Source organism: Notechis scutatus, chromosome 1 (assembly GCF_049901735.1).
Source record: "Notechis scutatus isolate UNSWTSFEM ecotype Mainland chromosome 1, rNotScu1.2, whole genome shotgun sequence".
Classification (NCBI taxonomy): Eukaryota; Metazoa; Chordata; class Lepidosauria; order Squamata; family Elapidae; genus Notechis; species Notechis scutatus.
The window spans coordinates 337,956,590-337,982,261 of record NC_142009.1 but is presented as its reverse complement, the minus strand read 5'-3'; the positions used below and the strand labels follow the sequence as shown (position 1 = coordinate 337,982,261).

General features: G+C 39.5%; 2 protein-coding genes across 2 annotated transcripts; both read left to right on the top strand.

Moving 5' to 3' along the window:
• Positions 1-1,357: 1,357 nt before the first annotated feature.
• On the top strand, positions 1,358-10,999 carry LOC148133590 (vomeronasal type-2 receptor 26-like). Its single transcript, XM_087966311.1, has 4 exons — positions 1,358-1,402; positions 2,404-2,553; positions 3,783-3,912; positions 10,075-10,999. The coding sequence occupies exons 1-4, from the start codon at positions 1,358-1,360 to the stop codon at positions 10,977-10,979; spliced, it is 1,230 nt and encodes a 409-aa protein (XP_087822437.1). The 3' UTR covers positions 10,980-10,999.
• Positions 11,000-13,798: 2,799 nt separating this feature from the next.
• On the top strand, positions 13,799-25,210 carry LOC148133589 (vomeronasal type-2 receptor 26-like). The gene is made up of 3 exons (XM_087966230.1): positions 13,799-13,832; positions 14,015-14,134; positions 24,237-25,210. Exons 1-3 carry the CDS (start codon positions 13,799-13,801, stop codon positions 25,208-25,210), a joined length of 1,128 nt encoding a protein of 375 aa, XP_087822356.1.
• Positions 25,211-25,672: the final 462 nt, after the last annotated feature.

The following is a 25,672-nucleotide window of genomic DNA, read 5'->3' as shown; positions in this document are numbered from 1 at the left end:
TGCTATCTCTGAGGTTAATAAGGAATTTCTTCTGCTCCCCAACATCACCCTTGGCTTCCACATCTGTGCACATTTCCAGAGGGAGAGGTCTATTTCCTTAAACACCCTCTCCATGCTCTCCTCACGAGGCCAAGTGGTTCCAGGTTACAAATGTGACCTGCAGGAAACTCTCCATCTTCAGCATCTTTAAGGTCCCACAGGTAAGAGAGCTCTCATGGATACAGCATGGAATAGAGAAAGATCAAAAGCACACACAGAAGCTAAGATTAAACTAAAAGTATTTTTTGTTGGGGAGGGAATATAATGAATTTGTTACACTTCATTGATTCTTTATAAAATGGTAACTGTTATTTTATTGCCATTTATTCTCTGTATCAGATTATTGGTTTCTTCTCTTGTCTTCTGACATACTACAACCAATAAAAATGGCTAAGAAGTGAAAAAGATGAAGTTTGCCAGTCAAAGTGAATCAGCCTGTTTGAGAGGGCCATCAACCACACAGTGTTGACACCTAAACTTGCCATAAGACTTTACTTTGTTTTTGAAAGATGAATCTCTTTTTCTCCAGCTCGGTGTTGGCTTTGAGTTCTCTCATGGAGAGAGATCAGCTCATCCTTCCTTCTTCCGGATTAATCCCAAGGAATTTATTCAGTATACGGGTTTAGTTCAGCTGCTCCTGCATTTCCAGTGGAACTGGGTTGGGCTTCTGGCCCCTGAAGATGACAGGGGAGAACGTTTCGTCTCAACTCTGACACCAATTCTCCAGGAGAAGGAGATCTGCCTGGCCTTCACTCTAATGCTTGAAACGGATAACATTCTAATCACTCGGAACAAGCTTTTTCTCAATTTCCTTACCTCGTCCAAGACAGAAGTGTTTGTCATGTTTGCAGACACAACTGTTGCTTTCACTGTCCTGTGGATGGTAAAATTTTTTGAACTCAATAAAGTATCATTTAGGAAAGTTTGTATCTTTACTTCCCATTGGAAACTTGATGTGGGAAAATCTAAAGACACATTGCCATATATAAAGCTTTTCCACGGTGTCTTGCATTTCAGGGACCACTCCAGGGATGTCTCTGAATTCAACCACTTCCTCCTGTCTTTAGACCCCTTGAACCCCCAGGTAGATGTCTTTCTTCCTACAATGTGGGGAATACTCTTTGGCTGCAAGATCCATCAATCAGGAAAGATCCCTCTAAAGGGGAAAAAACAATGTACAGGAAAGGAGAATATGCAGAATCTGCCTAATTACATTTTTGAAAGAAGCATGACAGGAGAAAGTTACAATATTTACAATGCTGTTTATGCTCTGGCACACGCTTTACATGCAATGTATGGATCCAGAGTTGGACCGACCATGATGAGGCTTGGAAAGAGGATCTCAAATGTCCAGTCATGGCAAGTAAGTTCTGCGGCTTTTGACTAATTCGACAGATGCTTAGATCGGAAGCTCCCTATATGAATTTCTTGTAACTGATTAAATGTCTGCTTACTCCCATTCCAATTCATCTGAGACCCTGCCCCCTTTTTTTTAGTTTACCATTTGTTGTGCTACTCAGCTTGCTGTATGAAAAAAGCTTCTGATTAATAATGGATAGAAACTAACCACGGAGAGAGGCAACCTAGAACTAAAGAGAAATTTCTTAAGGAACGGTTTACCTATAGAAGTCATGGCTGCCTCATTGCTGGAGTTATTTAAGAAGAGACAGGATAGCCACTTGTCTGAAACTGTAGAGGGTCTGTTTCTTGAGCAGGAGGTTGGACGAGAAGACCTCCAGTGTCCCTTCCAATACTGTGGTTCTGTTTCTATATCAATCCTTGCACAGAGCAAGATTCAAAGTGTCCTAATGGGTTCCTGGTCTGAAGTTCATCAGAATTTCCTGCATTAAAGGCTAAAATGTTGGACCTCTCTGAATAGTGACGTGACCAACCTGGTCAGATGCTTCCTTGCACATAGCCCAGCCCAGTAGATCAAACCTGGTTCCTGCATTCTGCAGCCTTTGAAAATGAGCTAGATAAAGTCAGTGGGATTTTCCATGGTTCTGATAGAAATCATTTATTCATTTCAAACATTCATTTATCAGTTAACAAGATCTGGCCCAAAGTAATTATTTGAAAGTGTATGTAGCCAAGTATCACAAGAGGAATATCCTGAAATTACATTTAGATTGTGGAACTAAAATTCTTCGGTTTTGGTGAAACTGGAGTTGGAAACTACATCCAGTGATAAAGAGAAAACATTTAGTTTCAGAGTTAAATACACCAGATTCCTCAGATGGAACTAGCTTCTCAAATATAAACTCATTTTCCCAAGATGGGCATTATGTGATGGTAGAAGCCACGATGTCTCATTTGTAGCTCTAGCCCAAATACTCCAATTTCTGAAGGTCTCCTTTCTTTTAGATTCTTCCCTATTTGAGGAACGTGCAGTTCAACAACAGTGCTGGAGATGAAGTCTCCTTCTCAGAAGATGGACTGGGATCTGCCCGTTATGATCTTTTCAACTGGGTTCTCTATCCGAATCGATCTTTTGTTCCCATAAAAGTTGGGCAAGTAAATCCTGAGGCTCCCCCAGGCCAGGATTTCACAATTAACTCTGATGGAATTGTTTGGGCCACAAAGGTGAGCCTGCAAGAAAATGTTGTAAGTGCAAGGAAAGACGCATTCTCTTCCTGAGATGCAGAATATCCTCCTAACTTGAAAAATAATCATTTAAGCCAGAGATCATGGCAGTCATTTCGTGAAAAATCTGCTGTGCATGTAACATGTTTGATTTGTGTCATTCCTCAAAACACTTAGGCTTGGGAACAATTTTTGTTTGAAACCCCGGATGCAATTACAGCAAGCAAGAGTGATTTCCATGGACCATTTCTGCTCAGTTGTATCTTCATGGTTCTTTTATTTAGAAATGCTGTAGTTTAGTCACAAGCTTTTCTCTGCAGGCTGAGATTCCAGATCCAATCTCCCACATCCATGAGTATGACAGGAATGCCTCTTGCTAATTACCTGAGGACTGTTTTCGATTTCTGATAGACAATGGCAATATATTTCTTTAGAAGAGACTCTGAACATAGAAGTAGGAATAAGGCAGGGAGGGAGATGGAAATTTGTGAAAAGAATGAATGTAGCAGGTTGGTTGCTTAGGTCATCTATTGAGAGTTTTGCAGTGATAATTCAGTGCCAGAAAAATAAACAAAGGTAGCTGATGCTTCATTTAACATCTTTATAAATACAAGTAGATTTTACAAACCAGTTGTAGATTTCTCCAACATGGAGCAAACTCAAACAGAAACATGTTGCAAGTTCAGAGCAGAGCTCCAGTCTTCAGCAAGCAAGCAAGTCAGTTTCATGTTCAATAGACAGACTCAGTTCAAAACTTAGCTGCAGAGTTGCAGAGCTTAACATAGAACCACACCTAGGCTACTTTTTAGTTTCAGTTTCCAAAACAGTCCTCATTGGCTGACTTAGTTGCTATGCCTATTCATTGGCTGACTTTGTTACCAAGTTCCATTCCAGTTCATGAATATGCTTTATTTATTTATTTATTTGATTTGATTTGTCAATTGCTTACAAGATAACAGATATAGGTATAAACATAGTTATGAATACGTGAGATGGATATGTATAAGAAAAATAAAAAGAAACAATAGAACAGGGATGGTAGGCATAATTGGTGTGCTTATGCACGCCCCCTATTCTATACTACTCTCTACTACTATACTCTCTATACTCTCTCTTCTATTACCATACTCTGACATCATCCCAAGTCTTTTTTCTTTCAGAAGGTGCCCTTTGCCAGGTGTGGCATGAAGAGGTGCCATGCAGGAGAGAGGCGAAGAGTTCCAGAGGAGGAACAGGTTTGCTGCTACCAATGTGGTGCTTGTCCAGAAGGGACCATTTCTAACAAGACAGGTAGAGAAAACTTCAAATGTTAATCTTCCAGGATCAAAGAAGAATTAAGTCATTTTTTGTTATTGTTTGTTTTGTCATTTTTATAAGATTGACATGAAATCATATCTTTCAGCAAAACCTTTAAGTTTACAGGTCTGACCACAGAGTCCACATTTCCTGATCCTCAGCACTTCCATGCAGGATAGCTTTAGGGCAGAATTTTATTTATTTATTTATTTATTTATTTATTTATTTATTTATTTATTTATTTATTTGATTTGTCAATTGCCTACAAGATAATAGGTATAAGTATAAAAATAGTTATGAATACATGAAATGGATACATATAAGAAAAATAAAAAGAATCAATAGGACAGGGGCAGTAAGCACATTGGTGCGCTTATGCATGCCCCCTACAGACCTCTTAGGAAAGGGGTGAGATCAATAGTAGGATTAAAGTTTTTGGAGTTTGGGGAAGAAACCCCAGAATCAGGTAGAGTATTCCAGACATTGACCACTCTGTTGCTGAAGTCATATTTCCTGCAATCAAGCTTGGTGTGGTTAACCTTGAGTTTGTATTTATTGTGTGCTCTTGTATTGTTATGGTTGAAGCTGTAGTATTCATTGATAGGTAGGACATTGCAATATATGATTTTATATACCATACTTAGATCAGACCGAAGGCAGCGTAGTTCTAGTTTTCTAGATCTAGAATTTCAAGTCTGGTGGCATAAGGTATTTTGCAATGAGTAGAGGAGTGGAGAACTCTTCTTGTGAAATATTTCTGGACTTTCTCAATTGTGTTAATATCAGATACATGATATGTGTTCCAGATTGATGAGCTGTATTCAAGTATAGGTCTAGCAAATGTTTTGTATGCTCTAGTTAGTAGTGTGATATTACCAGAGACAAAGCTATGTAGGATTAGGTTAACAACTCTTAATGCCTTTTTGGCTATGTAGTTACAGTGGGCTCTGGCACTTAGATCATTAGAGATGAGTACTCCAAGGTCCTTGTTATGAATGTCCAATCCCACCAATGTGTCCAACTAGCATTTCCACCACTAACATCCTCTGAATACTCTAAAAAACCTCTGAATGAACAGATTTGATGTACAAAGCAGAGAGATTAAGACAGGAATAATGTACTTATAAACAAAACAACAATGTTTCTGGATAAGAGATCTATCACTCTTCTTTGTGTTCTATTATAAAGTGGTGGAAAAAACCGGCAGTAATCTCAGACTGAAAGCCACATTACTCATGGAAGTGCACAGTGAATCGAGAGCTGGAACTTAAAAATCCATGTCTCTGGCTGTATCCCCATGACCATCCTAAATGAAGGATGAATTGCTCTTATTGATGCCCCATAAATAGCACAGGAGATTATTTCATTACTCTCTTTGCAAGTAGGTCAACAGCAGAAAGGCAACATGTATATCACTTTTTTTAAAAAAAACAATTTTATTGATTTTCTACAAACAAACAAGACAAACAAAACATTAAAACATCAACTCTCTTATGTACGTACAGTGTGTTGGTTGGTTCATCAGTTTTGTGCATTCATTTCGTAGTCTCAATTACAGTTATATTACATAACAACTCATATTGTCAATCCAAACTTATATATCCTAATATCGCTATTAATAAATCATTTGACTATACTTTTAATCATTCATGCTTTATGAGATCACAATACTTTAAACAGTTTATTCTATAACAAATCATATAATCATACCAAATCTATCCTAAAAACACTTTATAGATATGTCAAATAACATAGTCAAAAGAAAAAATAAAGGTATTCCTTGCTATCTAACTTTCTAAATATTCTATTATCGTATTTTGTCATCTAGCCACTGATAAAAAAGATCCCAAATTTCATAAGATTGTTTATCCTCTTGCTCTCTAATTTCAAATGTCAATCTACTCATCTCAGCACATTCCAATATTTTCTTAATAATTTCTTCCTGTGATGGTATTTTCTCATTCTTCCAGTTTTTAGCAAATACAATCCTAGCCGCTGTTAACACATTTACAATCAGATATTTCAAATCTTTACTATATGTATCTGGTAAGATTCCCAATAAAAAGAACTCCGGTTTCAAATCTATACGTTTCTTTGTCATTTTTTCCAACCACATGCGAATTTTAGTCCAATATTTTTTAGCGTCCTCACAAGTCCACCACATATGGTAATATGAGCCAGGTATCTGATGACATTTCCAGCATTTTTCAGATTTATTCTTGAACATTCTTGCTATTCTTGTCGGGGGAAAGTGCCACCTGTAAAACATCTTATACAAATTTTCCTTATATGCTGTTGACATTGTCATTTTATAATTTTGAGACCACAATTTTTGCCATTTCTCTAAATCAATCCCATATCCAAAATTCTTCCCCCAAACAATCATAGTTTCTTTAACTCGTTCTTCTTCTAATTTAATTCCCAGTAAATAACCATATAATTTTTTAATCACCTTCTCATCAGTACCCATCAAGATCTTATCTAGATCAGTCTGTTTATCATAGAATCCCTCTGTTTTAGAATCTTCATCATACCTTGAATGTATTTGCGCATATGAAAACCAATTCATCTTTATACTTTGTTCCTCTAAATTTTGTATCGATTTAAGTTCACCCTTTTCATCCAATAGTTCCCCATATCTAACTGTTTGTTCCTTCTTATAAATTATAGGATAGGAAAATGCTTCAATAGTCGATAACCAAACTGGAATTTTCAAATAACATTGTCTTTTTATCTTCTCCCAGTTTAACCACAAAGACTCCCGTATATAATGTCTTCTAAAATAACCCTGTGTTTTAGTTCCCTTATACCATAAAAAAGCATGCCAACCCAACAGCAAATCATGACCTTCTAATGTCAGCAATCTAGTCTTTCTTAATGTTATCCATTCCTTAACCCAGGGGTCCCCAACCACCGGTCCGTGGACCGGTACCGGTCCGCGGAACAAGTCCTACCGGGCCGCTGGCTTGCTGGGCGCCGCCATCTTTTTGATGAAAAAGTGCTTCCGGTGAGCTTTTCCGGGTAGAAAGCTCACGGAAGCACGTTTCATCAAAAAGATGGCGGCTAGCGCTCGTGAGTTTTTCCGGTAGAAAGCCATTTCTACCCGGAAAAGCTCACTGGAGCAGCGCCACCATCTTTTTGATGAAAACGTGCTTCCGGTGAGGTCACCGGAAGCACTTTTTCATCAAAAAAAGATGGCGGCGCTCAGCTGATGCCGGTACCGGGCCGCGGCGCCCAGCTAATGCCGGTACCGGGCCGCGGCGTAAAAAAGGTTGGGGATCACTGCCTTAACCCACATCAAACTTGCAGCTTGATAGTACAATTCCCAATTGGGCAGGCCAAAACCTCCTCTAATTCTAGCATCTTGCAAAAGCTTTAGCTTTATTCTCGCTTTTTTACCTTGCCATATATACTTCAACATAATTTTATTTAAATCATCAAAATAGTCTTTTCCAAGCCTAATTGGTATTGTTTGAAACAGAAATAGGATTCTGGGTAAAATATTCATCTTGATTGTTGAAATTCTCCCTATTAATGACAATTGCAAGTTTTCCCATTTCTTCAAGTCTGTAGCTATCTGTTGTTTAAGTTTAATATAATTATTCTCTTTTAATGTGCTACATCTTGCTGTCAAATGTATCCCCAGATACTTGACCTTATTCGTAACTTGGATTTTCAACAGGTCTGCCAGTTCTTCTCTTTGTCTCAGTAGCATGTTCTTTGTCAAAATCTTTGTTTTGTCTTTATTTATTTTCAAACCAGCCACCTCACCATATATCTCTATTTTTTCCAATAACTTTGGAGCTGTTTCTAACGGATCTTCCAAAATAAAGGCTAAGTCATCAGCAAAGGCTTGCAGTTTGAATTCTTCCTTTTTAATTTTCATTCCTTTTATGCTTTTATCATCTCTAATATTTCTATTCAACACTTCCAAAGTCAATACAAATAGCAAAGGAGATAGGGGACATCCTTGTCTTGTGCCTTTTCTTATATTGATAAAGTCTGTAAGTTCTCCCTCCATCATTACCTTTGCTGTCTGTTTATTGTATATGGCTTCTATTGCGTGGATAAATTTTCTGGCGAAACCCATCTGTTCCAATAGTAATAACATAAATCTCCAGTTCACGTTGTCAAAAGCCTTTTGAGCATCTAGGAATATCAAAGCCATTTGCTTTTCAGGATGCGCCTCATAGTATTCTAAAGTATCCAAGATTACTCTCATATTGTCTCTAATTTGTCTCTTTGGCAAAAATCCATTTTGATCTGGGTGAATGAAATTATTTAAGTATTTTTTAAGTCTTTCTGCTAAAATTGAAGCAAAGATTTTATAGTCTGCATTTAATAAAGAAATAGGTCTATAATTCTTAATTTGCAGTGGGTCAGCCTCTTCTTTTGGAATAAGTGTAATATAAGCATCTGACCATGTTTTGGGTATCACCTTCTTTGACATAGCTTCATTCATAACTTCTAACAATGGAATGCTCAATGATTCTTGAAATGTTTTATAGAATTCTGCCGGAAGCCCATCTGGACCTGGTGCTTTCCCATTATTTTGTTTCTTAAGTGCTTCAGTTAATTCCATCATTGTTATGTTGCTTTCTGGCATTTCTTCAGTCTCTTTAGGTATCTTCGGTAGGTTAGCATTCTGTAGATACTGTTTGACTTTTTCCTTGTCAATATTCTCTTGTTTATATAGTTGCCCATAGAAATCTCGAATAATATATATATATATGGATCTTTGGTTATTCGGGTTTTCTCCCGCGTAAGATTGGAAGTATCTAGGCAACGTTTCGATGAAGTCTCATTCATCATCTTCAGGCTTCTGTCTTCAGCTCTGTGCTTCTCAGAGTGATGTGAGCTTGCAGCTGCTTCTTCCTTTTAACTGCTAGTGGGGGTGTGACTTGATTGGGTGGGGGCTTGGCTGTGTTCTGATTGGGTGGGGGTGTGTTCTGATTGGTTGGGGGTTTGGCTGTGTTCTGATTGGTTGGGGGGTTGGCCATGTTCTGATTGGCTGGAGGTGTGTTCTGTTCAGGTGGGGGCTTGGTTGTGCTCAGGTTGGTCTTAGTTACTGGGGGATTTGAGCTGGTGAGCTGTGATCTTGCTGTTTGGCTTCGAGTTCGTGGTCGTGCTGCATCTTCTGTGTGGGTGTGAGTCTGCTTTTTACGTGGAAGTGTGGTGGTGGCATCTTGTGTGACCCTCGTGGGTGTGGGTCTGGTGTCGTTCATCATGTTAGGTACTCGTCTGTTCATGAGGGCGGGTTTCCAAATGGCTGGTAAGCGGGAGGTGTCATCTCTTTTATTCATGCTGTGTGGGCGTTTTTCTATCTCTATGGCTTCTCTGATTATTCTGTTGTTGAAGTGTTCAGTTTTGGCGATAGTTCTGGACTATTCAGAACTATTCAGAACTATCGCCAAAACCGAACACTTATATATATATATATATATATATATATATATATATATATATATATATATATATATATATATATATATATATAAAGAAAAAATAGACAAAGGGAGCCTCTATCCTAAAAAAAAATTAAAAATCAAAAAGGAGCATAAGAATATATATAAGAGAAAATTCAGTCCGGTTAAGTCCCCCCAAAAAAAGTAAGGAAAAGAAAAAAAAAATCCAAGCCTCAGTTTGACATCCCTTTAAAAAACGCTGCTCATACAGTTTTGTCAAAAAAAAAAAAAAATCTCACAGATTTCTTCTTATATTCAGAGTGTCCTTTCAAAACTCAGCAAATTAACAAAAAAAAAAAAAAAAAAGAAGAAGAAGAAGAAGTTTCTCACCCAGCCGACACACATAACTTTCAGCCTCTTCCTTTCCGGAGCTGTCCCAACTTCAGCAGCTATGGAGGCTGTCTCTCCGCCGCCAGCAAAAGGACTTCTCCCGGATCAAACCGGGGACTTGCGATGTCGCTGGGATCCTGGGAATGTGTCCTTCACGGTCACCGTCTCTACGGGACGGTTTAGGTCCGTTAGGACCGACCAGGGGCGAAAATATCAGCTGCGATCTCGGAGCCCCGAGATTGCAGCTGTATCGCCGAAACGAAGCTCCGCCTTCTCCCCAACATGTATATCACTTTTGCAGGAGGGAAAAATGGCATGGCACTTGCTCAAGTAATCCTTAGACAAAGACTTTTGATTTCAGATGCAGCTTACTGTGAACCCTGTCCAAAAGACCAATATCCCAACACGAACAAGGACCAATGCATTGCCAAGAAGATCCATTTCCTTGCCTATCAAGACACCCTGGGAAAGATTTTAGTTTTTCTTACTCTTTTCCTCTCTGGGATCACTTCTGCAGTCCTGGTGATTTTCTATAAACATCATGACACACCGATTGTCAAAGCCAACAACCGAGATCTCACCTACATCCTCTTGGTCTCCCTCCTGCTCTGCTTCCTCTGCTCATTTCTCTTCATTGGTCAACCAGGGAAGATCACCTGTCTCTTTCAACAATCTGCCTTTGCCATTCTCTTTTCCCTTGCAGTTTCTTCTGTTTTGGCAAAGACTGTCATGGTGGTTCTGGCCTTCATGGCCACCAAGCCAGAGGACAAGACAAGGAAACTCTTAGGAAAACAACTGACCAACTCCATTGTCATAGCCTGTCCCCTGGTCCAAGCAGTTCTTTGTGGCACCTGGCTGGGAAAGCTTCCCCCGTTTCCTAACTGGGATTTTCACTCCTTGTTTGGAGAAATCCTCTTGGAATGTAAGCAAGTTTCAGCTGTAATGTTTTACGGTGTCCTCTCTTACCTAGGACTTTTGGCCCTTGTCAGTTTCACAGTGGCCTTTCTAGCTAGGAAATTGCCCGATAGTTTTAATGAAACCAAGTTGATTACTTTTAGCATGCTGGTCTTTTGCAGTGTTTGGATCTCCTTCCTCCCCACCTACCTGAGCACCAAAGGGAAGTCCATGGTGGCTGTGGAGATCTTCTCAATTTTGGCCTCTGGAGCTGCTCTCTTGGTTTGTATCTTTTTCCCCAAATGCTACATTATTCTGCTGAGGCCAGATCTGAATTGTAGAGAAAATATAGTAAGAAATAAGAATTTCTAATTAATGCTAGGATTAGCCTCATTTATATTAGTCTTTGTGGCATGTTAAAATGTGATAAGATTTCACTTCTGGTTTGCAAGCTTGCGGCGGCGGCAGGGATTTGCGACCGCGCGATCACTGCTGCGTTCGCTGCCAAGGTTCCCCCGATCCATTTGGATCTGGGGGATATAGCTGCCCCGTAGAGGCAGCTGAAGACAGGGGGGATCCGGCAAGGGGTTTGGGGGTGCCGCAACCCCCTCCCCAGCCGGCTAAACCCCCTTTTCCCGAGGCGGAGGAACGGCGGTCAGCAATGGCCGCCACGAAGAAAGCTGCAGCCGGACAAGCAGGTGCAGGAGGGAGAAAGCTGGAAGAAAAGTGAAAGTTGCTTCTAACCGGGACAAGATGGGAGAAAGTGACCTGGAACCTTGAAGGCTGCTAAGTATATATTGTTCCTTGTGAGAATTACAAGCTGCGAATACTCTAAAGGGGAAAGTTTTTTCTTTGTTCTACTCTCCTTCCTAAAGTGACAGCGGAAAAAAAAAACACCTTTTTGGCTGTGAGTGGGAAGGGAGAGTGAAAAAAATTAGAGCAAAATTTGAAAATAAGGAGAAGATTGCCTAGAATTGCAAAGAGTTGTTAAACATTAAAAAACTTCCAAAAAATATATTTGAAAAGGATTTGTGATTACTTTAACCCCAGAAAGAGAAAGTGAAGAAGAAGAAGGTATCTAAAAGAAATAGTCTGTTTGGATTGTTTGGTGATTTTGGAACCTTTGGAAATTACTTCTGATTAAAACATTTGGGTGGTTATTTGGAAAAACTTTTTCTCTACACAATGGCATCATCTATGGATGGATTGAAACTTATATATCAAAAATATGAAAGAGAAAAACAAGGAGGGAAAGATGGTCTTGGCACTATTTTTCAATACTTAGAAATGGCGGTTTATACTTATGTGAAGCAGAATGAGGATGATGGGGACAAAGAAGAAGAAGAAGCCATCTTTGATGAACAAATGACTTTGATTGGAGAAGGGAAAAAGCAAGAGAAAAAGGGGAAAAGGTCTTTAAGATCTGGAAAAACAGCCCAAAAAGAGGTTCATAAGTCTATTTATCTATTGGATTTAATGAGGCCTAAGTGGATAGTAGCTAGTCCCAAGAAAGAGATATGGACCAAAGTCTTCAGCTTGGGTGGTTTCATAAGGACAACAGAATATTTGTAATCTGCTGAGCCCACTGCAATTTGGGTAAGATGATTTTGCAAAGTAGAAAGTTTTGAGAGTATATTTGGAACTAGAACAATGAAACCGTGAGAAATAAGGAATAGAAAGTAGCAGATAGAGGTTAGATAGAGGTTTCAGATGTACACGGGTGTTTGTACAAACTGATGGTCAGCAAGAAAGAACAAGGAAACAGTTTATAAAATGTTGTGAGAAATTGCCCATCTGTGTGTGGTTGTTAGAAAAAGGGTATAAAAGATAGAGCTTGAGATCTCGGGCCCACTGGCCTATTGCTATCCTTGCTGGACTAGCTATGACAGTGGATCTCATTGAAATGAGTTATTAATGTAAGTTGTGTTATGATGGTTGTTTATGTTCCAAATTACTAGTGAAATAATCCTCTGACTCTTAAAGTCGGAATTGTTGTCTTGAATTGCTGCCTTTTGTTTCTTTCATTGGATTTTTCCACAACAGTTTAATAAACTTGTATTAACAGCAAGCTTTCTTTCTATATGGAGCACTGGCTCTCAACATGGACAACTGGAAGACATGAGATTAAAAAGGGCTGCATGATTATTGCTGCTAGCAGCATTATTTTATTATTTATTCATTGACTGATTCATTCAATTTATATATCTGCCCACTTCAGACTACTGACTCTTACTGTAACCAGTTATAGCACTTGAGAAGGCATTATTTCATGCACATGTTTCTCTTTCTCTGTCATCATGCTTAACAAATGTCAAAGGATACTAAACATGCCTCAAAGAAAAATTCCTTCCTCCCCATCTAGCTAAGCACCAAGGGGAAGTCCATGGTGGCCATGGAGATCTTCTCCATTTTCTCCAGTTTGGCCTCTGGAGCTGCTCTCTTGGCTTGTATCTTTTTCCCATGTGTATTTTCCCTAACAATCAGGACAACTTCAATTGCACCGTGACTGGGTTGATGATCTTTACCATGGGGAATGGTCCCATAAATTTGGCCCCAATTTCTTCCTAGGGAGTCTTAACCTCAGATATTTGGTTCTGTCAGGATTCTGGCAGTTACTCCAATTAAATCATGAGCCTTGAGCAACACTCCAAAAAGTAAAATTGATTTATTTGAAGTTAACATTGTATGCCTGGCATTAACCTGGGCATAGCCAACTCTCAGTTACTTAATTCACTGTCACCCTTCATCCTGCATCCACTGCTCTGGGTGTATCATCCAACAAAAAACATCCATAGCCAAGAGTCATCAATCATGCTCTCCAATTAGACTTTTGCGCAGCAGAAACTTCAGTCATCTAATCAGTCTTTGAAGAAAATATGAATGGAATATACTTTCGATTCCACACTGCTGCCTGCTCTTTGAAGCTCCCCCACTTCTTTCTGTTGTCAACTATAAAACATGTATGCAAAAGTTTTATGAGTTGACAGGAATCTCAGACAGAAAGCCACATTACTCATGGAAGTGCACAGTGAATGGATAGCTGGAACTGAACAAATCCTTGTCTCTGGCTAATCTATCCTCAGGACCATCCTAAATGAAGGACGATTTGCTCTTTTTGATGCCCCATAAATAGAAAATGTGATTATTTCATTACTCCCTTTGTAGGTAGGTTAACAGCTGAAAGGCAACACATGTACCATCTTTGTGGGAAAGATAATATGCATGGTAGTTGCTTGAGAAATCCTTAGACAAAGACTTTTGATTTCAGATGCAGCTCACTGTGAAGTCTGCCCCAAAGACCAATTTCCCAACAAGGACAAGGACCAATACATTGCCAAGAAGCCCCACTTTCTTGGGATACATTTTAATTTTTCTTGCTCTTTCCCTCTCTGGGATCACTTCTGCAGTCCTGGTGATCTTCTATAAACGTCACGACACACCGATTGTGAAGGCCAACAACCGAGATATCACCTACATCCTCTTGGCCTCCCTGCTTCTGTGCTTCCTCTGCTACTTCCTTTTCATTGGTCAGCCAGGGAAGCTCACCTGTCTCTTCCAACAATCTGCCTTTGCCATCCTCTTTTCACTTGCAGGTTCCTCTGTGTTGGCAAAAACTGTCATGGTGGTTCTGGCCTTCATGGCCACCAATCCAGGGAACAAGACAAGGACACTTTTAGGAAAACCACTGACCAAATCCATTGTCATAGTCTGTCCCCTGATCCAAACACTCCCTTGTGCCACCTGGTTGATCACCTCTAGCCCATTTCCCAGTTTGGACTTCCACTCTTTGTTTGGGGAGATCATCTTGGAATGTAATGAAGACTCAGCTTCAATGTTTTACAGTGTCCTCACCTACATGGGTTTTCTGGCCATCATCAGTTTCATGGTAGCCTTTCAAGCTAGGAAATTTCCTGACAGCTTTAATGAAGCCAAGTTCATTACTTGTAGCATGCTGGTCTTTTGCAGTGTTTGGATCTCCTTCCTTCCCACTTATCTAAGTACCAAAGGGAATTCCATGGTAGCCATGGAGATCTTCTCCATTTTGGCCTCTGGAGCTGCTCTCTTGGCTTGTATCTTTTTCCCCAAATGCTACATTATTCTGCTGAGGCCAGATCTGAATTGCAGAGAAAATATAGTAAGAAACAAGAATTTCTAACTAATGCAACGGTCGACCTCATTTGAGGCATGTTTAAAATGTGATGATTTCTAATAAATGATGACATGAGGGAGGAATTTCTCTATTTAAAAAAATTCCTTATCAAATGCTGCAACTGGTTACACTTTACTTTTGGTCAAGACTATCATCCAGTCTTTGTTTAACATGTTTTCAAAACCCACAAGGTCCCTTCCAACTCTGATGATCTGTTATCTGTTTGCTATATGAATAGGAATGTAATTCTAGACTACAGGCCAATGGAAAGAGGCCTTCCTTAATTATGGAAAAGTGGTCCAGCTCAGATTCTTGTGGTTACATTGATGCTCAGCATCTATATGAATCAATAAATAATAGGTCTGTAATAAACTTGTTTGTAAGACATTCGTTGTAGCTAATATGTAGCCCTGTATTCAGTTCATGCATTCAGCAAGTAGACATTGAGTCCCTTCAGGCACTTCATTCATTGCCACTCATATACTCATAGCCACTCTAATGGCTTCCAATTGCATTGCCCATTCCTGACTGTTTGCTTCTCAGAAGAACAGAAACGCAGGGCCGAGCTCCCGATTGCCTCGAGCCTGATGCCCATCTCATTCACTCAAACTGGATCTCACACTTACTTAAGTGATTAATCTTACCTGGTTGCTTTTTCTCCCCCCCCCCCCCTTGGGTCGGTTCTTGATGCTTAGGTCTCTGTTTTGACTTCTCCTTTTCCCCACCCTGCAATCTCTGTTTATTTTATCCATTGAGCCAGCCTAGAGACCCGGCTGGCTAAGGAAATGGAAGGGAATTGAATGCTGCCAACACATAAAGAATATGAAATGACAATAAGGAAGAGGAAAATTAAACCAATATAACAAATTGAGCATAAACAATTTGAAATAAAGGAGTCAATAGAGAGACAATAGATAATGGGAAGAAGGCAAAAGGACCCTGACAAAGTCATGCTCCAGTTACATTGAGGCATGACCTTCATCTGGAGAAAAGTTGAAACAGAAGCAAAATAATCAAGAGGCATATGTTCAGAAATCTCATCACAGGATGACAATTACAACAATGAGATTGCACATTGTAATGCAAATCAAGGAAACAGTTGGTCCACTAAAGAGAGAAGATGCCAAGGAAGTAACAGGCAACAGAGAGAAAGCAGAAATGCTTAATTCAGTCTTCACGCAAAAAGAATCTATAGCTCAACCCACCAAAAACATAACTGTAAAAGACACACCAGAAATAAAAGTTAAAATAAGCAAAAAAATAGTAAGAGAACACCTGTCTGATCTTGATGAAAACAAATCACTGGGGCCTGATGGATTACATCCCAGAGTTTTAAAGGAGCTGGCAGAGGTCATCTCAGAACCACTGCACCATATCTTTCAAAAATCCTGGAGCATCTGGGAACTACCAGAGGACTGGAAAAGAGCTGATGTGGTTCCCATCTTCAAAAAAGGGAAAAAAATAGACCCAGGAAACTAGACCAATCAGCCTAACATCAATACCTGGGAAGATACTGGAAAAGATAATAAAAAAAACAGATCTACCAACATCTAGAAAAAAGTAAAGTAATAACTAGCAGTCAGTACGGGTTTGTTAAGAACAGATCATGCCACACCAATCTTATTTCATTCTTCAACACCGTGACTAAATTAGTAGACTAGCAAAATACTGCGGACATAATATATTTAGATTTCAGCAAGGCATTCAACAAAGTAGACCACAATCTACTTCTTAGTAATCTAGAAAAAAGTGGAATAGACAGCACCACCACTAGATGGACTCACAACTGGCTGGCAAACCATTCTCAATGAGCAGTCCTTTATGGATCTATTTCTACATGGAGGGAAGTAAGCAGTGGGGTGCCACAAGGTTCTGTCTTAGGCCCAGGACTATTCAATATCTTCATTAATGACTTAGATGAGGGAATAGAAGGGGAACTTACCAAATTTGCAGATGATACTAAGCTGGCAGGAATAGCTAATACCCAAGAAGATAGCCTCAAGATCCCGATGGATCGTGACAGACTAGAACACTGGGCCATATCTGACAAAATGAAATTCAATGTAGAGAAAAGTAAAGTCCTACACTTGGGCAAGAAAAACCAAAAGTACACATATAGACTGGGTGAAACCAGGCTCAATAGCAATAACTGTGAGAGGGATCTTGGAGTCTTAGTGGACAACTAGCTAAATATGAGCCAGCAGTGTGCAGCAGCCAGCCAAAAAAGCTAATGCAATCCTAAGTTGTATTAACAGAGGGATACAATCAAGATCAAGGGAAGCACTAATATCACTCTGTAAAGCCTTAGTAAGACCACACCTAAAGTACTGCATCCAGTTTTGGTCACCACATTATAAAAAAGATGTTGAGACTCTAGAAAAAGTACAGAGAAGAGCAACCAGGATGATGAGGGGACTGGAGGCTAAAATATACAATGAACGGTTGGAGGAACTGGGCTTGGCTAGTCTAGTAAAGAGAAGGACCAGGGGAGACATGATAGCAGTCTTCCAATATTTGAGGGGCTGCCACATGGAGGAAGGGGTCAAGCTATTTTCTAAAGCGCCTGTAGGCCAGACAAGGAATAATGGATGGAAACTGAACAAGGAGATATTTAACCTGGAAATAAGGAGAAACTATCTGACAGTGAAAACAATCAACCCATGGAACACCTTGCCCTCAGAAGTTGTGGGAGCGCCATCACTTGAGACTTTCAAGAAGAGATTGGACTGCCATTTGTCAGAAATGGGGTTGGGTCTCCTGCTTGGATGGGGGGTTGGACTATATGACCTACCAGGTCCCTTCCAACTCTGATTATCTGTATCTGTTATCAGAGAACCACCTAACAGAATGCACCCATTCTCTTTTACTCCAATTTCTAATTTTATCCCCTTCTATGTGGTTACAAATAAACAAGTTACTCCATCCAAGCATTGGCATGACTGCTCACAGTTAAAATGGTGTAACTGATTCTCATGTGCCACCAAACCCTCATACAAGCTGACTTACTATGGCCCAGGCCAAACTCCATTGTGTATGCAGAGGGTCAGTTTCATGGAGATCAAATGCACAAGTTCACCATGAATGTATCTGCTCTGTGTATTTACAAGAAACACAAACATTTTTTTTCTCCCATTCTGGTATATGAGAAGCTACTGCTAAAGAGTTGCTTTCCTTGTAATTATCAGAAGAACCGTAATTCTTCGCGTATCCTCTGTGGATTTCTAGACAGAAAATCTTCCAAAATAACCCCTGCTTTTAAAAAGTATCTCTGAGATCTTCAGAAGAGGGCAGAGCATGTTACTTTAGCCAGTCTTATAAACAAGTAACTCCTGGGTTTGAAGAGATTCACGTGACTTTGGTTCCTCCATGGTCACAGCCGAAACACAGGTAAGAGGAAGCATTGTTGCTATAAATTTGTCCTGGTGCCATCCAGGTGGCACAGGTGGTGTCTGCTCTGCTAACGTTCCAGCGAGAATTCAGGAGCAACTTTCAAATCAGTTTCTGTATAAACCTTGATTTCTGTTCTAGGAGGGAAGATGATAAGAATGACTAGGAAGGAGTCATGCTATTTCTGTTGCTGATATTTTTCTGGCTCCTGGTTCCAACTACATCGAAAAGTCTACAAACCATATGTGTGATCAGGCATCATATCAAATTGGATGAAAGCTACTATAGGCTTGGTGATCTCATTATTGGTGGGAGTTTGCCTTTGGGAACCATTTTAACACCTCTTGTCCCAGACTTTAATACATTTAATCTTCTTGTAAATAATGCGTAAGTTTCAGTTGGAGCAGAAACATGCAGATAAATGTTCTCTTTGGTTTTAAATTCTGGGATTCCTTTTAGAAATACTTCTAGTATTTGCACTGTCCTATTGTGCTTCTATCAAAAAAATACTATGCTTTTAACAGAGGCTGGAATTCTCAATCTTTTCTCAAGGAGATGATAAAAAACAAACAGGAAGAGGGGTGTTACATTAGAAGCTGTGCTGGCCTAGTGGAAGAAGTTGAAATTATAATATTAATCTGGACAGTAACTTGTTGTAGAAAACTCAAATAAAAGCTCAATCCTCTTCCAGTATTCAGGAGTTACAAAAATCCCTCTCAGTGTGGGAATCAGCATGGCTCATGCATAATGGCCTTCAGTAAATCTTTGAGGTGTCCCCACATTGTAGTCCTGTGCTCAGCAGTGTTTACCAAACCTGAAGAAGCTGCTCCCAGAAAGGCCCCAAATCATTAGCGTGGAAGAGGAGCACATGAGAAGGATTACAACTACTGGAGCAAAGTGAAGGTGGGAGAGATAACAGAGGGCTATAAAACTGTCTATGATATATAGAGAAAGGCTTGTTCCCTTTCTCACAAAGCCATCCATATTTAGCCAAGGGAGTTCCTTTGAAAAAACACAAACCCAGTTAAATTTCGTGCCTCCAAATCCCAGTGAAATACAGTGGGAAACAGTGAACTAAATTCCACCAGCACACATGAGCTTTCCTGTAATGTTCCCCAAACTTTTTCTCACTACAGGCTCATCCCAGGTAACTACCAGCAGTTCCTTGCATTGATGTTTGCTGTCTCCCAGGTCAATAAGGATTTTCTTCTGCTCCCCAACATCACCCTTGGCTTCCACATCTATGGCCATTTCCAGATGGAAATATTTATTTCCTTAAACAGCCTCTCCATGCTCTCCTCACAAGGCCAAGTGGTTCCAGGTTACAAATGTGACCAGAAGGACACTCTGCTGTCCGTCATTGGTGGTCTCAATGTCAAATCCTCAAGGCTGATGGCCTCCATCTTCAGCATCTTTAAGGTTCCACAGGTAAGAGAGCTTCCTTGGACACATGATGGAGTCAATAGACAAAGATAAAAAGCACACACAGGACATACCATGAGCTTGTGACTCTTGGTTTATATAGTCATTGTTTTAGTGTCATTTATTCTCTGTATCAGCTTGATGGTTTCTTCTCTTGTCTTCTGACAACCAATAAAAATGTGTACCTGGTAGCTCTATCAGAGATGGGAAGAAAATTAAGCTGGCCACTCAAAGAGAATCAGCCTGACTGCTGGGGCCACAAACCTAACAGTGGTAACCCACCAAATCAACATAAAAGTTTTCTTTGTCTTTGAAATACTTTACTGTGTCCCTTTTTCCAGCTTGGTGTTGGCTTTGAGTTCAGTGTGGGAGACAGAATTGATTTTCCTTCCTTCTTCTGGATTAATCCCAAGGAATCTCCTCAGTATGTTGGTTTAGTCCAGCTGCTTCTGTATTTCCAATGGAACTGGGTTGGGCTTCTGGCCTCTGAAAGTGATAATGGGGAACGTTTCATTTCAACTCTGACGCCAATGCTCAAGGAGAAGGAGATCTGCCTGGCCTTCACTGAAAGGTTGAAATCCAATGATTTTCTAATTACACTCAATAAATTAATTCGTACTTTCATAATCTGGCCTAAAAATGAAGTGTTTATTCTGTTTGGAGACTCCACTGTCACTAGCAGTGTACAAGGGACTATGGCTTTTTTTCAAAAAATCAAAAATATATCACTTAGGAGAATTTGGATATTAACTTCCCATTGGAAACCTGGTATGAAAACATTGCAATATATAAAGCATTTCCATGGGGCTTTGCATTTCAGGGACCACTCCGGGGATGTGTCAGAATTCATCCATTTCCTCCTGTCCTTAGACCCCTTAAACCCACAAGGAGATGTTTTTCTTCCTCTATGGTGGGAAATAGTCTTTGGCTGCAAGATCCACAAACCAGGCAAGACCCCTCCAAGGGGCAAAAAACCATGTACAGGAAAGGAGCAAGTGCAGAATCTGCCAAATTACACTTTTGAAACAAGAATGACAGGTGAAAGTTACAATGTCTATAATGCCATTTATGCTCTGGCACATGCTTTACATGCAATGTATGGATCCAGAGCCCGACCGACCATGATGAGGTTTGGAAAGAGGATCTCCAATGTCCAGTCATGGCAGGTAATCTCTGTGACTTTTTATCTGGTTCAACATGCTTATAGAGAAAGCTCACCATATGAATTTCTCCAGCTACTGATTTATTGTCTGCATATTCCCATATCAATCCAGCTCAAAACATATTAAAGCAGCAATTATTAAAAACAGTTAAGGACAATATTTTATTGAAAGACGATAGAGGGGGGAAAGAGACGTAACCCAAACCAGGGGTCCATAGGTTCCAGAGAGGAAAGACCTTTGTAAAGTCCTGAACAGCCTTCAACAAATACCCAAATTTCAGAAGTTGACCATTCTGAGGAAAAGTTGTCAGCCCAAAGCAGGATAGCAATCTGGGTGTGCTTTTGCATTATATTTCAGCAGGTCAGTTGAAATGTTAGTGGTCATATCTGCAGAACAATCTCTGTTTTGCACCGAATGTGCCCTGAATCCAACTTGTAAAGATACACTTAATTTGTTTTAACCTTGGTTTGTGTTTCTATGGCTTAGTGTCCTGTGTGACCCTCTACCTTTTTTGTTGTCATTTGTTGCACTACTCAGCTTGCTGCGGGGAAACAGCTTCTGTTTCATAATGGTTGGAAACTAATCAAACAGAGAAACAACCTAGAATTAAGGAGAAATTTCATAATGTTGCAAACATAATGTTGCAAAAGTGTTTGGCAACAGCTTGCATTTAGAAGTCGTGGCTGGCCCATCACTGGAGGCATTTAAGAAGAGACAGGACAACCATTTGTCTGAAATGATAGAGGGTTTCTTGCTAGAGCAAGGGGCTGGACTAGAGGACCTCCATGATACCTTCCAAATCTGTTATTCTATGTCTCTACATCAACCACAGCACACAGCAGGATTCCATGATCATCCTAATGGGCTCAATATAATCAAAATCAATATAAGATGTTTTATCGTTGGCATTTGGCCCCAATGAGGATGACAAAAATGTACCCAAATTTGAACCCAAGTTGTTGGAAATGCAAACGGGACAAGGTACATTCTTTCACTCATGGTGACTATGCCCAGAATAAAAAAAAAAAAATTTGGATTAAAATACAAATGTGGTTGTATGAAATAACAAACTGTCGAATAGAATTTAAACCTGAATTGTTCCTTTTAGGAATAATAAAGGGAAAATATAATAAAAAGATAAAATACATGATTTTGCATATAACAACAGCAGCAAAAATTGTGTTTGCACAATGCTGGAAGAAGGATAGCATACCGTCAGAGGGTTTGGTAATCCAAAAGAAATTAGAATGTATGGAAATGGACAAACTCACCCTAGAGTTAAAAGGAAAAGAAGATTCAGAGTATTATGTGGTATGGGAAAATTGGTATGAATGGATGGACAAAAGGAATAAGAATAGTAGAGATAAGAAGAAAGTGTAGAAATGTATATAAATGATTAGAAATGTATAGACATGTGTATTTATAACAAACATGTCTCAGTACTGCTAAAGATGAGATTGAGATGTAATAATAATAATAATAATAATAATAATAATAATAATAATAATAATAATAATAATAATAATAATAATAATAATAAACAACTGCACATAGTCAAATATCACAACAGGAAAATTCTATAGTTAAATTTGACGTGTGGACATAATTTTTTTTGTGTATCTTATATTTTGATGAAACTGGAGTTGGAAACCATGCCCAGTAATGAAGTGAAAAAGTTATAGTTTCAGAGTTCAATATTTGGTGTTGCCCCTGATTCTTCAGATCTCCACCAAGAGAACACCTCTAGCACTTCAGATAAAAACCCATCTTCTCAAGTTGGTCACCATGTTATTGAAAAAAGCCTTGGTGTCTCATTTGTAGCTCTAGCCCAAATACTCCAATTTCTGAAGGTCTTTCTTTCAGATTCTTGCCTATTTGAGGAATGTCCACTTCAACAACAGTGCTGGAGATGAAGTCTCCTTCTCAGAAGATGGAGTGGGAACTGCATGTTATGATCTTTTCAATTGGGTTCTCCTCCCCAATCAATCCTTTGTCCCCATGAAGGTTGGACAAATGAATTCTGAGGCTCTCCCGGGCCAAGATTTCACCATTAAGTCTTATGGAATCATCTGGGCCACAAAGGTGAGCTGCAAGGAAATGTTGTAAGTTCCTGTAAATATTCATTCTCTTCCTGAGATGGAGAACATCTTCCTAACTTGAAAAAATACCAATTGAGTCAGAAATTATGGCAGTCATTTGATGAAAAATCTGCTTTGCATGTAACGCATTTGAGGTCTGATTTATGTCACTCCACAAAGGTTAGGTTTGGGAACAAAATTTGCTTGAAACGAAGGATGCAATTAGAACAAGTAACATTGATTTTCATGGACCGTTGATGCAAATTTATATCCTCATGATTCTTTTGTTTAGAAACATTGTAGTTCAATCACAAGCCTTCCTCTGCAGGCCGAGATCCCAGTTCATATCAACCACATCCACTGTTGTTACAGGAATGCTTTTGGTCTGTGTCAGGAGTGTTCCTGATTTATGATAGATGGTCCGATCTAAGTATAGTATATAAAATTATACATTTCAATGTCCTACCTGTCAATGAATACTTCAGCTTCAACCATAACAATACAAGAGCACACAATAGATACAAACTCAAGATTAACCACACCAAACTTGATTGCAGGAAATACGACTTCAGCAACAGAGTGGCCAATGCCTGGAATACTCTACCTGATTCTGTGGTTTCTTCCTCAAACCCCAAAAACTTTAACCTTAGACTTTCTACTATTGACCTCACCCCTTTCCTAAGAGGTCTGTAGGGGGCGTGCATAAGCACACCAATGTGCCTACCGTCCCGGTCCTATTGTTTCTTTTTATTTTTCTTATATGTATCCATTTCATGTATTCATAACTATGTTTATACTTATACCTGTTATCTTATAATTGCTTGACAAAATAAATAAGCAAGCAAACAAACAAACAAACAGAGGCAAACTATTTCTTTAGAAGAGAATCTGAACATAGAAGTAGGAATAAAAAATAGGGAGAAAGAAATGAATGCAGCAGATTCATTGCTTAAGTAATTTCAAGTATTACTGCTACCACTTTGATGCTTGTCCAGAAGGGACCATTTCTAATCAGACAGGTAGACCAGACTTGAAATCTAAATCTTCCAGAATTAAGGCAGATATTCATTAAATCAATATATTTTTGTTATTGTGTCATTTTTGTAAGATTGACATAAGGTCCATTATAAAGTGGGGGAAAAACAGGCGGACTAAAAACTAAAACCCACATAACTTGTGGAAATGCACAGAGAATGGATAGCTGAAACTGAACAAATCCTTGTCTCTGGCTAATCTATCCTCAGGATCATCATAAATGAAGGATGATTTGTTCTTTTTGATGCCCCATTAATAGCACAGGGGATTATTTCATTATTTCCTTTGTGGGTAGGTCACCAGCAGAAAGGCAAGATGCGTATCATCTTTGCAGGAGGGATAATATGCATGGTAATTGTTCAAGAAATCCTTAGATAAAGACTATTGATTTCAGATGCAGCTCACTGTGTACCCTGCCCAGAAGACCAATTTCCCAACAAGGACAAGGACCAATGCATTGCCAAGAAGCTCCACTTTCTTGCATATGAAGAAACCCTGGGATACACCTTAGTTTTTCTTGCTCTTTTTCTCTCCATTATAACATCTGCAGTCCTGGTGGTTTTCCGTAAACATCATGACACACCAATCGTCAAGGCCAACAACCGAGACCTCACTTACATCCTCTTGGTGTCCCTCCTGCTCTGCTTCCTTTGCTCCTTTCTTTTCATTGGCCAACCAGAGAAGCTCACCTGTCTCTTCCAACAGTCTGCCTTTGCCATTCTCTTTTCTCTTGCAGTTTCCTCTGTGTTGGCAAAGACTGTCATGGTGGTTCTGGCCTTCATGGCTACCAAGCCAGGGAACAAGACAAGGAAACTCTTAGGAAAACCACTGACCAACTCCATTGTCATAGCCTGTCCCCTGATCCAAGCAGTCCTTTGTGCCACCTGGTTGGGAACCTCTCCCCCATTTCTTAATTTGGACTTCTACTCCTTGTTTGGAGAGATCATCTTGGAATGTAAGCAAGGATCAGCTGTAATGTTTTATGGTGTCCTCTCTTACTTAGGACTTTTGGCCCTTGTCAGTTTTACAGTGGCATTTCTATCTAGGAAATTGCCTGATAGTTTTAATGAAGCCAAGTTCATTACTTTTAGCATGCTGGTCTTTTGCAGTGTTTGGATCTCCTTCCTGCCCACCTATCTGAGCACCAAAGGGAAGTCCATGGTGGCAGTGGAGATCTTCTCCATTTTGGCTTCTGGAGCTGCTCTCTTGGCTTGTATTTTCCCCCCCAAATGCTACATTATTCTGCTGAGGCCCGATCTGAATTGTAGAGAAAATATAGTGAGGAACAATCATGTCCAACAAATGGAAATATCGGCTTCCTTTATATTTGTCTTTGAGGCATGTTTTGAATGTGATGATTTCTTATAAATGATGACATGAAGGAGGAATTTCTATATTAAAAAATCTTTATCAAAAGCTGCAACTGGTTACACTTTACTTTCAAGAAGAGATTGGACTGCCATTTGTCAGAAATGGTGTAGGGTCTCCTGCTTGGGTGGGGGGTTGGACTAGATGACCTACAAGGTCCCTTCCAACTCCGATTATCTGTTATCTGTTACTTGTGGTCAGAAACTATCATCCAGTCTTTGTTTTTCATGTGTTCAAAAGGTCCTCAATGATCTCCAGGGCTCACTGGAGGAAAGCATGTTCTTAAATTTCTGTTTATTATTAGAAGGAGAAAGTTTCCTCATATTATTCCTTTCAATTTAGTTCATTTATTAAGTTGGTATTTTTAAGGGATGGATTCAGTATTGGTGTTTTTCAGTAAATATAGTTGTTTCCTTAGTTATCTGAGGCTTTATAGAATTTTCTACCAGTATTCTATTATTT

Excerpts from the sequence above, each read along its gene's own strand:
- LOC148133590 (XM_087966311.1), top strand. The coding sequence starts at position 1,358 with ATGATGAGGCTTGGAAAGAGGATCTCAAATGTCCAGTCATGGCAA. Across the intron at positions 1,403-2,403 it reads CAAATGTCCAGTCATGGCAA|ATTCTTCCCTATTTGAGGAA; the intron begins GTAAGTTCTGCG and ends CCTTTCTTTTAG. Across the intron at positions 2,554-3,782 it reads TTCCCATAAAAGTTGGGCAA|AAGGTGCCCTTTGCCAGGTG; the intron begins GTAAATCCTGAG and ends TTTTTCTTTCAG.
- LOC148133589 (XM_087966230.1), top strand. The coding sequence starts at position 13,799 with ATGTACCATCTTTGTGGGAAAGATAATATGCATG. Across the intron at positions 13,833-14,014 it reads TGGGAAAGATAATATGCATG|TCCTGGTGATCTTCTATAAA; the intron begins GTAGTTGCTTGA and ends TCACTTCTGCAG. Across the intron at positions 14,135-24,236 it reads CTGCTACTTCCTTTTCATTG|ATGCAGCTCACTGTGTACCC; the intron begins GTCAGCCAGGGA and ends TATTGATTTCAG.